Here is a 14,240-nt window from a genome sequence, read left to right on the forward strand (position 1 = left end):
GGGAGAAGACAAAAGTCTATGACTTGATAGAATGTTGCCCTCTAAGGAGAATAGACAGGGCTAACATGATTTAGCAACCTAGAAAATTTGCAAATGAAGAGAGATGCACCTGTCATCCTAGCACTTTGTGAGGCTGAGGAGGGGGGATCATTTGACATCAGGAGTTCAAGACCGGCCTGACCAACATGGTGAAACCCCGTCTCTACTAAAAACACAAAAAAATTAGCCAGGCACGATGGCGCATGCCTGTAGTCCCAGCTACTCGGGAGGCCAAGGTAGGAGAATTGCTTGAACCCGGGAGGCAGAGATTTCAGTGAGCCAGGGTCGTGCCACTGCACTCCAGCCTGGGGGACAGAGCGAGACTATCTCAAAAAAGACAGAAAAAACCTGAAGAAATTCCTAATGGCAGCAAGGCTCCAATTTCCCCAGCTCTGCCAACTGTGGTGACTCCCTCTCTGGCCCAGGATGTGCAGGAGCACTGGGACTGTGTCTCTGGGCCCCCGTCCCTGTTGCGCTGCACTCGGCTAGGCTGCAGACTAGCCCTCCAGCAATGTGTCCCATACCCCGTCCCATGAATCTTGGATGGATGTTGATGCCTTCACCTTGAAAAATCCCTCCCTGAAGATACAGACTCAATGTCCCCTGCTCTGTGAAGGCTTCTCTGTCCCGTGACCTCACTTCCCAAGTAACCGTGCCATCTGAGCCACCAGTCAGTCTGGGCCAAAGCCTGCCCTGGCTCTTGGCACATTTGCCACATCCTTCCTTTCCAGCTTCTCTGATCTAGACCATGAAGGCTGGGGAGAGGGGTCTTCTTGTTCTTGGGGACCCCCCCCAGGCATGGCACACAGGAAGCCTTCCATGACTAGGGTGGCACAGCGGGTTCCTGGTGTCTGAGGATGGACCAGGATGGCCTCGCTCACTCAAATGGCTCATTCAGGCTCGGGGCTGGCTTGGAAGGGACACCCGACTTGGGTCCTCTTGCACCTGCCCACACACAAGGACTTCAATTTGTGCTGTCAGTGGCTCTTTTCTGGACTGTGGGCACCACCACAGCTTTGTCCCTGCTGTACTGTGTATCCCCTTGCCTTTCTGGCTTGTGGCTCTGAACAAAGCAGGTCACCCATCCCAACTTCTAGAGCCCCCCCACCGCCACCCCCACCCTCATGGAGCCTCTATCGTGCAAGAAGGGAGGTGGGGACCTGGCAAGTCATCCAGGACAGGCATTTGAAGAGCAGGAGCCAAAATCTGAGACTCGGGCAAGTGGTTCCTAAACCCAGCTCATCAGCACCATTAAGGGGAGCAAAAAACCAGACCGGGCCAAGCCCCCAGCCCAGAAGATCCCGACTCCTGCTGCCCACAGAGAGGCACATGAGCAGCTTTGCTGAGGACTCCTTTCCATCCCAGACCCCTGCCCTTGGGGCCTGCCAGGGACCTCTGCCCTCATGGTTGGATCTGGACACTCCTGGGATGCTGCGGCTTCTCTACCTGCTGCAACTGCCTCACCTCACGGGAGGGTCTCTCTACTCAACTTCTGAGTCAAGGTGCATAAGCAGGGTGGGGGCTGTAGGCCCCTGTAGCTGGCTGCAGAGAGCCAAGCGCCTCCCACACGGTACAGCACAGAAGGCACCTGGTGTCACTGGGAAAAGCCCAGATTCAAAAAGGCTGGGCTCCGGAGTCATGCACATCCTCTCTCAGGTATCCTTGTGCAGAAAACGGTGTCCACGGGGGAGAAAGAGGCCAGGCTGGTGTCGCAGAGCGCCAATGGCATAGTCACCACCACTCCTCCGACTTCCTTCCTCCTGGGATCCCACAAACAAGCCCCCCAGCTGGGAGCCTGGAACTCCAGGGACCAGGGCAGCCGCCACCTACTTGGCGTGAGTCATGAATGCCCTTCACACAGCAATCAGATTCCTTCCTGTCTAGCCATGGTTCCCACCCATCACTCCCACTGACACAGGGACCAGGGGCTGGAGCCAGATAGTGCCTGCTCCATCGCCTCCTCACAAACGACAGATAAGGATGAGAACAGCAGCAAACGCTGACCCCCCACCCATGAGAGCATAAGTCACTCAACTGTCAAGGCTGCATGGCTCCCCCCCACCCCAATTTAATTCACCTGTGAGAGGGCAGGTGCCTGGCTCAGCAATTTCCAGTGCATGTAACAGTACTTGCTTTGTGCCAATATGTATTTTACTATATATATATAAACTCTAGATCCATTAAACAATGTATTACATAACTTATAGAGGTATGTTTTATGTCTCTGTCTGGGTACTGGAGATACCACAGAGAATGAACTGGACAAAGCCCTGTCCTCCACGTTTACTTTCCAGCAGCAGAGACAAACATAAGCCAAAATAAAGATCACGTCACAGGGGACGTGATGGGAGTCGGAGGAGGTATGGTCAGGTAAGGCGGATACCGTCATGAAGGCACCGAGAATCCTCATTTGTATTTCAAGGATTATCTGAGGGCCATGTAGGTCTTGTCCACACAGCCATTCACCCATTCAGGGGGGTCTCTGATGTGCCTGGGGGGCATTCCGAGATGAATGAGACATGCATGGTCCATGTGGCAGAGGCACCAATAGGAGAGAAACTTACGTATGTAGCCTCTTAAACAGACTTGGAGAGGGGCAGGCCCCAGGGGGTCTCTTGCAGCAGGAACACAAAATGAGTGATGTTTGTTTTGAACCAATATTTGGGGAAGATATGAAGATGTAAACATCATGAAAATGTAAGATCACATGAGCAAATTCTTACACAGATTCCACGGGATTCTTCTTGAAGAAGCACACCGCCATCAACATGGATAGTGATACAGGTCCTCCTTGCTCTATTGAGAGCCACTTTTGGACCCTGTATTTTTAACTTTTGTACCATGAAATGCATCCATTTTTATAACCGAATGATTTTATAGTAAATTTACAGAGCTGTACAACTTTTACCAACAATCCAGTTTTAGAATATTTCTATCACCCCAATTTCCTTGTTGCCTTTTTTTTTTTTTTTTTTTTTTGAGACAGGGTCTTGCTCTGTTGCCCAGGTTGGAGTACAGTGGTGCAACCACACTCAGCACAACCTTGATGTCCCAGGCTCAAGTGCTCTTCCCACCTTAGCCTCTCAAGTAGCTGGGACCACAGGCATGCGCCACCATGCCAGGCTTTTTTTTTTTTTTTTTTGAGACAAGGTCTTGCTGTGCTGCCCAAGCTGGTCTCAAATTCCTAGGCTCAAGTGATCCTCCTGCCTTGGCCTCCCAAAGTGCTGAGATTACAGGTGTGAACCACCGTGCCCAGCCCCTGTTCCCAGTTATAGCCACTCCCAACCCAAGCCGATCTGCTTTTTGTCTTTAGAGATTTGCCCATTCTTCACATTTCATAAACGTGGAATCATACTAGAGTGGGCTTTTTTGACTGATTTCCTCCACTTACCATTATGTTTTTGAGGTTTATTCATGTGGTAGCATTGTTTGATTCCTTTTTATGATAATAATTTTCCATTGCATACATATAACATGTTTTTATTTCTGCATTTACTATTTGACAGACACTTGGATCATTTCTAGTTTGGGCTGTTAAGGTTGATGCAGCCACGAACATGTCCTTGGTACCAGTCTCTATATGGACGTATGTTTTCATTCACTGAGTAAACACCTAGTAAGATTGCTGGGCTGTGCAACAAGGTGACTATTTGGGGAACTACCCTACGTTGTCGGGAGTAGCTGCACCATCTTACATCCCCAGTGGCCATGTATGAAAGCCCATTTCTCTACATCCTCACCGATGCTGGTTATAGTGTATCCTAAGGGAGAAGGGTGTGTTCCTTTTGAAGTGATGTTAGAGACTGGTTGGGATCAGAGAAGAGAAGCAAAGAGTTAAAAGTGGGATAGAGGCCAGGCGCGGTGGCTTACGCCTGTAATCCCAGCACTTTAGGAGGCAAAGTTGGGTGGATTGCTTTAGGTCAGGAGTTCAAGACCAGCCTGACCAACATGGTGAAACCTTGTCTCTACTAAAAATACAAAAATTAACCGGGCATGGTGGTAGGTGCCTGTAATCCCAGCTCCTCGGGGGCTGAAGCAAGAGAATGGTTTGAAGCCAGGAGGCAGAGGTTGCAGTCAGCCGAGATCTCGCCACTGCACTTCAGCCTGGGCAACAGAGTGAGACTCCGCCTTAAAAAAAAAAAAAAAAAAAGGTGCAGGATGGATCTCAGGAGAGCAGATTGTGGTCATAGACTACAGCAGGAGGCCTGGGATCTCTCTCCTGGTGAACACAGAGGTTCTCTGGTGGTCTCAGCAAAGACCCACCCCCGGGAGTAGGTTATAGTGCAGACACATGGGGCCCAGACAGGAACAACTGGGGTTGCTCTGCTGGACCATCCAGGCTGGTGACGATGGGCGTGAAGGAAGCTGTTGTCTACAAGGAGCTAAGTGAACGAGCATTTCCTCCTTTCGATGGTTTACTCATAGCCCCCTCCCAGCCCCTGCTGAGGGTGGGTGAGAGGATGTCCTCCAGCTGCCCATCGGTGACTCAGTCCAGCCACACTGACTACAAAGCAAGCAGGGCAGTGCTGGGCCCCCAGCAGAGCCACCATGCAAAGTGGTCAGTGATGCTTCAGGGCAGCACACAGCACCTGCCCCAGTTGGGCTTCGGCCTCCCTCAGCCCCCACCCCACCACTTCCCTGGGATGGATGTGCACGATAGTTTTCTAGGCAGACCTCCAGGCCACCATCTGCCAGGCCCGCTGACCATAGTCATTCTTTCAAGGCTCCTGCCTTACCCAGTCCAGGGGGAGAGGAGCAGCGACCTGGTCCATCCTCCTGAGACCACTGCATGTGAGCAGACAGACCGCTGCCTGCCCAGTCCCCGGCCAGGCAGCAGGCATATTCCTCACCAAGACCTTGCAACCCAGGGGCACCCTGGACAGCATCCGGAGTGCCTCGGTTTTTCCCTTAAGGGAAAACTGTTTCCCCCTTGGTCATCTGTTTTTCCAAACCCCAGTCTTTTGCTTGTTTACTTCTCTGGTGCTTTAAATAACTGCACGAGAGAGCGTACCAGCCTTGAGCAATGTTTGGGATTGGCTGAGCTGAGGCACAGGCCTCATTATCATGCTATTCTTTATACGGCTTCCGCTCTGCGGAGCACACTCTGTTCTTTGGAACAGAGCCAGCCTTGGGACAGCCTTTCCCACTGGAGCTGCCAGTCAGGACCGCCGTGAGAGCCAGTGCCCGGAGGCCAACACCCTGGTCTTCAGTCACTGGGAGTCACAGAGAGGGGCCCGATAAAGAGCCCTCCTGGCAGCATCAGTACCAGGTTGGAGTGGGCGCTGGACACCACCAATGCTGGGGAGTGGACGCTGGCTGGAGCCCCACCCAGGGCTGCACATTGCTCAGCCAGCTAGCTCTGGGGGAGCAGGACCTGAGCAGGGTGTCCTCCACCCTGGGTCCATCAGAGGCACTGCATGTGATTATTGGGGTTACCTGCTGGGAGTGGTGCAGATTCTGGACAGTCTGGATTGCTTCCAGCACAAGGCAGGCTGACCAGTCATACTTTACTCAGTCTCCAAACTTGGGCAACAGGAAACTAGCCACTTGAGAAGGAAGCTCAGCTTTTCTGGGCTTTAGAGGAGATGGAGACACGTTGGAAATTCCCGTAACCAATAGGCTGGGATGGGAGGGTGTTCTTCCCACACACAGACAAAAAAGTGGAACCCGGAGGTGATGGGAAGCTTTGACCTTGGCCAGCCAGACTGCGGGGTGGGGTTTCCCTCAAAGCCTGGTCAAAAGGCCGTGGAGGCTGGAAGCTCTCGTTTAGCCCCACCAGCTTCCCAGAGCAGCAAGGCCAAGCATGCCAGAGTCGCCATCCACCCTGGCCGTGATGCAGGGCCTCCTTTGGTACTTCCACCCCAGCCGGGCGGGCCGGAGCCGGGCGGCCTCTGCTGAAAAGCACCTGTGGGCCGTGGTTCCAGGGGGGCTTTGAGGGGCAGCCGCCGGATGTCTGGACAGCTTCTCTTTCTGTCTCTTCTTACCTGGACTCTGGGTTGCTTGTTAGCTGCTTCTGCCTGTTCTGGGTTTTCAAGGGGAGAGGGGCCCAGTGATGGCTGTTCTTTGAAGGAAAGGGAAGAATGTCTCCTGCTTAACATGTTTCTGTGTTTCCAGTTACTTGGTTGGTTAGTAGAGCCAGGGTCTCTCGCTTTGTTGCGCAGGCTGGAGTGCAATGGCATGATCATGGCTCACAGCAGTCTCCACCTTCTAGCCTCAAGTGTTGCCCCCACCTCAGCCTCCCGAGCAGCTGGGACTGCAGGCACATGCCACCATGCTTGGCTAATGCTTTTGAAAATTTTTTTTTTATAGAGACAGGGTCTCACTATATTGCCCAGGCTGGTCTTAAACTCATGGGCTCAAGTGATCCTCCTGCCTCGGCCTTTTAAAGTGCTGATATCACAGGCAGGGTTTCCATTTTTTAAAGCTCCCAGCAGTGGTATGAAACTCCTCCTTTCCAGAGAAAGCGCACTCTGTCCGCATCCCTCATGTTGTCCTCTCCTGCCTCTGCTTAGGGTTCACTCCGGGGGAAAGTGCCACTTGAGAGTTTCCTTTTTGTGTGTGGTTCTGACTGACCACTCCCTGCTCACAGATGCTGCTTCTCAGGGTGGGGTCCCTGAGGCCTGGAGTGCGGCCTCTGACGACCTTCAGGGCCAGGTGCGGAATGAGAGCCTGTGGCCACATGGCCCCTGGTGGGAGACGTCCCGCCGCCCTTTGCTTCTCTGTGCCACTCTGGCTGCACAGTTCAGACCCTTGGGAAACGTTAACCAGTAGGACCTAGAAGGGGAGGTGAGAAGGGGTCACCCCCCAGGTGTGCCTGTGCTGAGCCTTCATGCTGAGCAGGTGCAGGGAGGGAGGCCCAGGTGCACACACCTGTGAAGTAGGGGCAGCTGGCTGGGCTCCTTGACCTGCTCCAGAGCATCTTATTTTCTGGCCACTTCACCTGCAGAAGGCCCAGGTGGCTGTGGCCGCTAGGGTCCCTTGCAGTGGAAGTAATGCCTGTCCTCAGCCCCTCTCTAGGCCTGGCGCTGTGCTCAGCACCGTCGTGTGTGTGTATGTATATGTGCACGCATGTGAATGTGTGCAGACATCATGAGGTGTGGTCCCTGCTGTTAGGCAGCTTGCCTTGTGGCTGAAGTGAACCATCACCTGAATCAAGGGATGGAAACACAAGGCCAGATGCAGTGGCCTTCTATGGAGTCAGACGGTGGCTCCGTGACCTGGCTTCACTCCAGAACTACCTGGGGTTTCTAGCTGTGCAAATCCCAGGTCCCACTCAGATTATGAGTCAGTTCGCTGCAGGTGGAACCCAGGGAGGTGTTTTTTTTGTTTTTGCTTTTATTTTTGAGACGAAGTCTTGCTGTGTCACCCAGGCTGGAGTGCAGTGGCGCCATCTTGGCTCACTGCAACCTCCACCTCCTGAGTTCACACCATTCTCCTGCCTCAGCCTCCCAAGTAGCTGGGACTACAGACGCCCACCACCACGCCCAGCTAATTTTTTGTATTTTTAGTAGGGACAGGGTTTCACCATGTTAGCCAGGATGGTCTCAATCTCCCGACCTCGTGATCCGCCCGCCTCAGCCTCTCAAAGTGCTGGGATTACAGGCGTGAGCCACCGCACCTGGCCAGGGAGGTGTATTTTTAACAAGATGGTACTGCTCATTCACCCAGCCCAGCCAGTGGTCTTGGCATACCCAGGAACTGCTGACATAGAACGTGCTCCCCATAAAACGGGAGACAGAGCCTTCACGGATGGGGGACATGTGGCTTGGTCATGACAGGGTGTTACATACCAGGACAGACTGTGTTCGGGTGACATTAAGGACAAGCTCCTGCAGGCTAGCTGTCTGGATAGTGCCGGGTGGGGGTAGAAGTTAGAGGGGTCACAGAGGGGCTTCCTCCCGGCCCCCTCATCAGCTGCTTGATTTAGGGCTTGTTTCTGGGTCCTTCTGGGCCTGATTCTGAACCATGGGACTGGTGTGGCCTGCAGGCTCCTCCCGCCACAAGCTGTTCGTGGTGCAGGGGGAGAACAGTGTCCACAGTTCCCCAGACAGCAGCTGTGGATGCCAGGCCCCCAGGAGTTGTTACTGAAGTTGCTGCTAGACAGCTCACCTTTCACTGAGCTCCACATAGCACCCGTGGTGATGGGAGCCGGATGGAGAGAGCCTGCCAGCCTGCACATCAGCTCCCAACTGGGCGGGGCAGAGGGAGGAGGGGGTGGGGACCCGAGGCAGCAGGGCTCTGGGAGCAGTGGGGCCCTGGGTTCCAGGGGTGTCTGGCAGGCCCCTCCTTACTCTACCTCTGTTGGCCTCTGGATGGAGGTGCTGGCCGCAGTTGGGCTCTGCCTCTGACTAAAGGTTGGAGAAGTGGCGGGTGTGGGCTGCTGCCCCGTGGGGCCTCTGAACAGACCCCAGGGCTTCTGCCAATCATGACTCCTTGCTTTCAGCTGGACCCGCAGGCCCTGCAGGACAGAGACTGGCAGCGCACCGTCATCGCCATGAATGGGGTACGTGTCCGTGAGACTCTCCTGGTGCCCACTTCCCCCAGAAGGATAGGGTGGCCTCTGTTCATTTCAAATCAGTCAGAGGTGGCTGAGCCTGAGGCGGCATCTGAGAGGGAGCCTGGTTGGAGAAGGGAGGGCCCCCAAGAGCAGAATCACCATGCACTGGAATCGTCATTCATTGGCTGGAATGCAGTTGCCAGCCAGGCCCTGAGCTTCCCTCCTCAAACAAAGGTCTCATGGCACCACCAGGACAGGTGGGGCCTCCACTCAGGGACCTGGGGGCTGCCCATAGAAATGGAGACCCCTGATTTGTCTTTAGGTACCCCAGAAAGGTTTAGACCTTAAAAGCAATGACACACCCAAAAAGGCCCGGGTATAAATGGTAAAATGTTAATATTTGAGGTTCTTGGCTTTTTCTTATATTATTGTTAGTCTTTCCCACTTAATTTTTAATTGTTACTAAGAAAGAGAAAGCCAGGCACAGTGCACCTATAGTCTCAGCTACTCTGGAGTCTGAGGCAGGAGAATCACTGGAACCCAAGAGTTCGATTACAGCCTGGGCAACATTGCAAGCTCCTATATCTAAAAAAAAGCAAGCAAGCAAGAGAAGCAGCGGGGATTTTAGGAGGTGCGTCTGCAGAAACCAGTCGTTTACATCATCTTCAACAATCCTGGCTCTTGCTGAAGTAGACTAGGGGCTTCCCCGAGGGGCGGCTCCACCTCATGCTGAGACCTCTGCATGCCTTGGGGGTGGAAATATTTGATGAGACTCCCAGGGGTCCTTGGGACCTTGGGCTATGAGGACCAGAAGGATTAGAGGACTGTGCCCCTTCTCCCCACTGTAGATCGAAGTAAAGCTCTCGGTCAAGTTCAACAGCAGGGAGTTCAGCTTGAAGAGGATGCCATCCCGAAAACAGACAGGGGTCTTCGGAGTCAAGATTGCTGTGGTCACCAAGTGAGTTGGGAGGGGCTTGGGCTCACGCACTGAGGGTGCCTATCCCTTCAGCTGTTTCTGCAGAAAAGAGCATGTGTGGGTCTCTCCTCTCTGTGTGTGGCCACTGCATGGTGAGGTCAGGCCCCAGGGAACACTGCGTCTTCAGCTACCTCATGTGTTTCCTTCAAACCAGCTCAGGAATGTCCTTGCCACCTGGCTTGGAAGCAGTAGGCTGGCTCCAGGAACTGCCCAAGTGCAGGGTTTTCTGCCCTTGCTTGGAATTTATCACGGTCCCAGATTCCTGTTGAATGGCCATAACCCCTGCCCCTTTGTCACGAGTCAGTTGCCAAGAGAAGCCTGTTTGATTTGAGAGCAGTTCATGCAGACACAGACCACTTCCTCTGAGAATTCATTTGCTTCCCCAGGATTGAATCTGGCTGGGCCTCTGACCTTGCTGGTCACGTGGGCCGGGGCCTCCATCAGTCATACCCTGGACTCCCATCTGTGTCTAAACACCACACCCCACCCCTAACTGCACGGCAGCCACTCGCATAGCACTCTGGGAGGGCTGTGGGCATGAGCAGCGAGGACTCCATCAGCAGCTCCCCCAGATAAGCCCTGCTAATGAGGGGGCTTGCGAAGCAGCTTTGATGTGCTGGTAAATCCAGGTGCAAAACAGAACTCAAGTTAAGGCCTCCGCACAGCACTGCGTTCTAACTGTGAAGGATTCTTACTCTAGTGTCCTGTGTGGAGGTATTGGAATTGTCCATTGCTAAGACTCGGAGGAGAAAAGCACTTAGCATCGCAGGACTTGGAGCACCGGTGCTGAGGCAACCCTTCATTCATTCGTCGGATGTGTGTTAAGGCCCAGGGCAGGGGTCAGGGATTCTCCTCTCACACAGCACGTGGGTGGCAGGACCAACACCGGGTCTGATCTCCCAGCTGGGGGCACAGGCTGCTAACCCCAGGCCTGGAATCTGTCGGATGCCCTTCCTGTGCTGACTTGACTTAGAAAGGCCTCCTGACCTTCCCGCAAAGATCATGTGTGATTCGCAGGGGTTCTGGCCGCTTGAAAGGTTCCTGAGAAAGTACATGCAATGAGGACAGAGCTTGCAGAGGGAGGACAGGCATGCAGCAGGCTCTGTGCGCAGCCCCAGACCTGGGTACCTTCGTCACCATCCTCACCCCACCTCCGGGTGTGCAGATAGGGAGCAGGTCTCCTGTGTTCTGGCCCAAGCAGGGCTGTTAGGACACTGAGAGCATTCCCTCCTCCCGCAGGAGAGAGAGGTCCAAGGTGCCCTACATCGTGCGCCAGTGCGTGGAGGAGATCGAGCGCCGAGGCATGGAGGAGGTGGGCATCTACCGCGTGTCCGGTGTGGCCACGGACATCCAGGCACTGAAGGCAGCCTTCGACGTCAGTGAGTGTTGGCCTGCGCAGGACGGGATGGAGGTGTGGGCAGTGGTGTCTGCGATGAGATCTCAGAGTGCTCCATGGCCCAGGCATGTCACATCCTTCTCTGTGTCTTTTCTTCATTTACTGTGTTATTATTTTTAAAAAAGAGAAGACAAGAGTTGTAGAAAAAGCCTCTGTAGAAACCAGTTTTTAAACCATCCTAGCCATGCATGCCACTTGCTGGGGTAGGCCAGGGGTTTCTGCGGGGCCTTGGCCTTCCTGCCTTGGGGGTAGACAGGAGGTGGAAGCCCAGGACTCAGTGCAGTCTGTCCCCTGCCATGTGTGAGGATGCGGCAGGCAGAGGGCACTGATGAAATTCAGCCCAGGCTGGGGCTGCAGCATCTCTGCCTCCATCTCACCAACCCTCACAGGCTATGAAGGACCTGGAACTGTCACAAATGCCAGGGGAGGGCACCGAGACCCCAGAGGATCCCTCCCAGCATCTTCAACAGGATTTTGTGCCTGCAGACCCTTCTTTGGGGCACACACCACCAACCCTGACCAGGACCCCTAGAATGCCCAGCATCCCTGGGAGGGCCCTGTGGTAGTTTCAGCTCCCTCTGGGGGCCCAGAATGGACCTGGCCTGTGGTGAGGATGTAAGCACCAGTGGCCAGTTGGGTCCAAAGGAAGACACTGGTGCAGGAGTGGTTGCTATGTACAGGGCAGAGCCACCCAATCCCCATGCAGGCGCTGTGTCCTGCCACGCTGGCCTCCTCCTGGCCATCACATCAGGCCAAGCAGGGCAGAGGAATGGGAATGCCCATGCACCCCTATCAACTCTGCAGACACAGAACCATGCACAGCTCTTGGGAGGAGTCAGATGAGCTGCTCAAAGCCCAGGAGGGACCCGCACAGTGGTCAGCATGGCAGGGACGGTGCTTTAGCCAAGGCAGGGATGGTGGGAGACTCGGGATCCTCAAGGAGGCCGCTGCATTTCCGTGCTCTTTCCAGATAACAAGGACGTGTCGGTGATGATGAGCGAGATGGACGTGAACGCCATCGCAGGCACGCTGAAGCTGTACTTCCGTGAGCTGCCCGAGCCCCTCTTCACTGACGAGTTCTACCCCAACTTCGCAGAGGGCATCGGTGAGCACTGGAGGCCTTGGCCTCATGGGAGACGTCTCCTCCACGTGCACTGCTGCCCTCGGAGGCTGTGAAAAGTGAGGTGTGGGAACCCGAGCTGTGCCCCCTCTGCCATGGTCGGCATTTTAACCCAACCTCAAAAAGCAGGGGACCAGAACCGAGCCTGTCCTGGAAGGCCTTGCCCATCCCTAGAGGGCTCCCTGTCCCTACTCCTCAAGGAGACCAAGAGGCTGAAATAGTCAGCACTGCTGTGCTGTGGGGTCCTAAAGTCTGCTGTCCTCCTTCCTGCAGACCAGGGCTGAAGGAGGGTGCCTGGGTGCTCTTGCCATGGGTCCTGGTCCAGCCGAGCATGGTTTCAAACATGACCTGACCCTTAGTCAACCTGGAGGCTGATGTCTAGAGTGGGCGCTGGCGCGTACAGCACCTGTGGCCTCTGCATCACCCTTAGGGCAGGTCTGCCTCCCGGGCCCATGCACAGAGGACCTGGTCTCCCAGCCTGCAGGTGCCCCTGTGGTGTCCAGGACGACGAGGGGGTCTCTGCGTACTTGGTGGGGCTGGGACCCTCCCACTTCCCACCTCCTTGTGTTCGTCACTCCCCTGTTTCATTCCATGCTGAGCCTCCCCTGCCTTGGGCTCCTCTGGGGAGGGGGTGGTGGCAGGAGTTGTCCAAGGGCAGCTCTGCCCATGAGCAGCTGCTCTAGCGGCTCCTCCTGCTGCTGTTTGCCGGGTGCTGCTGACCCCTGCGAGGTAGAGAAAAGGCGTTCAGGTGGTTCACACCCCACACAGGTGCCCCTCACAGGGTCCTCACTGGGGGCCAGAGCTGTGAGACTGAGGATGATGACGAGCCTGGGCTGTGCAGGGACACAAGCCCCAGGTGCTCCATGTGACCACCTCGGGAGAGGTCTCTGGCTCGTCGTGACCCCAAGGAGTAACCCACCGCCTTCTGCAGCTCTTTCAGACCCGGTTGCAAAGGAGAGCTGCATGCTCAACCTGCTGCTGTCCCTGCCGGAGGCCAACCTGCTCACCTTCCTTTTCCTTCTGGACCACCTGAAAAGGTAGCCCAGCTCTCCCATGGCAGCCCAGGGCTCCAGGTCCCCAGGCCGCAGAGTGCCCCTCTGCTCCCACTAGACCCCCAACACCGAGGACCTTTTCTCCTGACCCTTGTCTGCAGTCACTCACTGCCTCTGGCGACTAGTGCCACTGCCACCCCTGCCCCAGCCTCTCTTCTTTGCCACCCTCCTCTCTCTGCACTGTGGCCTTAAAAAAGAGCTCAGAGCTTTGGCCGTGGCTAGCAGTGCACTTGGACCCCCCTCTTCCCTCCCAGTCACATCAAGTAGGAGACCTCCCCACCAGCCCAGAGCTGGCCCCTTGTCCTGGGCCACTGAGACCCAGAAGTACCAGGGCTGGAGTCAGCTTGCAGCACAGCCAGGGTCGAGGTCACTCCCTTCCTGAGAACTCCAGCATGGCCCAGCCCCTCTGCCTCTCTCCTGGGGGTGGCGTTGAAACAGCACCCGCTGCTTTGGTCCTCTACAGGGTGGCAGAGAAGGAGGCAGTCAATAAGATGTCCCTGCACAACCTCGCCACGGTCTTTGGCCCCACGCTGCTCCGGCCCTCCGAGAAGGAGAGCAAGCTCCCTGCCAACCCCAGCCAGCCTATCACCATGACTGACAGCTGGTCCTTGGAGGTCATGTCCCAGGTACCCATGCAACCCTGACCTGACAGAGGTGGCCTCTGCCTGCCCCACCCCCAGTCCTGCCCATCTTCTTACTTGCATTGTATGTGGTGTGGCCAACATTCACAGAGAGGGACTTGCCTAGGTCTGCATGGATGGGAGTGATAGTGGGGGCCCAGGCCACCTCCTGGTCCTGCTAGTGCACTTTGCTGGAAGCTTAAAACTACCTCAAGTGTTCGGGTGTGGTGGCTCATGCCTGTAATCCCAGCACTTTGGGAGGCCAAGGCAGGATAACCAATCCCAGGTGTTTGAGACCAGTCTGGGCAATGTAGCAAACCCCATCTCTAGAAAAAATAAAAAGAAAAATTAGGCAGGCATTGTGGCACACATCTGTAATCCTAGGTATCTGGGAGGCTGACACAGGAGGATTTCTTGAGCCCAGGAGTTAGAGGCTGCAGTGATCCATGATGGAGCCACTGTACTCCAGCCTGGGGGACAGAGCAAGGCCCTGTGCATCTCTAAAATAAATAACCACCCCCCACCCAACAAGTCATGCCT

At 55.1% G+C, this 14,240-nt stretch overlaps 1 protein-coding gene across 3 annotated transcripts in view; it reads left to right on the top strand.

Moving 5' to 3' along the window:
- Nucleotides 1-14,240, top strand: part of BCR (BCR activator of RhoGEF and GTPase) — a 137,453-nt gene that overhangs the window by 120,443 nt on the left and 2,770 nt on the right. For 2 of the 3 annotated variants that reach the window (XM_016939532.4, XM_016939531.4), the window contains exons 17-22: nt 8,483-8,542; nt 9,385-9,494; nt 10,752-10,891; nt 11,879-12,013; nt 12,960-13,065; nt 13,544-13,706. In XM_016939532.4, the coding sequence (XP_016795021.1) occupies nt 8,483-8,542; nt 9,385-9,494; nt 10,752-10,891; nt 11,879-12,013; nt 12,960-13,065; nt 13,544-13,706 (714 nt within the window). Of the gene's footprint in view, nt 1-8,482; nt 8,543-9,384; nt 9,495-10,751; nt 10,974-11,878; nt 12,014-12,959; nt 13,066-13,543; nt 13,707-14,240 lie in introns of all 3 variants that reach the window. The other variant, XR_010156194.1, reaches the window with a different exon arrangement.

This window comes from Pan troglodytes, chromosome 23, assembly GCF_028858775.2.
Source record: "Pan troglodytes isolate AG18354 chromosome 23, NHGRI_mPanTro3-v2.0_pri, whole genome shotgun sequence".
Taxonomy (NCBI): domain Eukaryota; kingdom Metazoa; phylum Chordata; class Mammalia; order Primates; family Hominidae; genus Pan; species Pan troglodytes.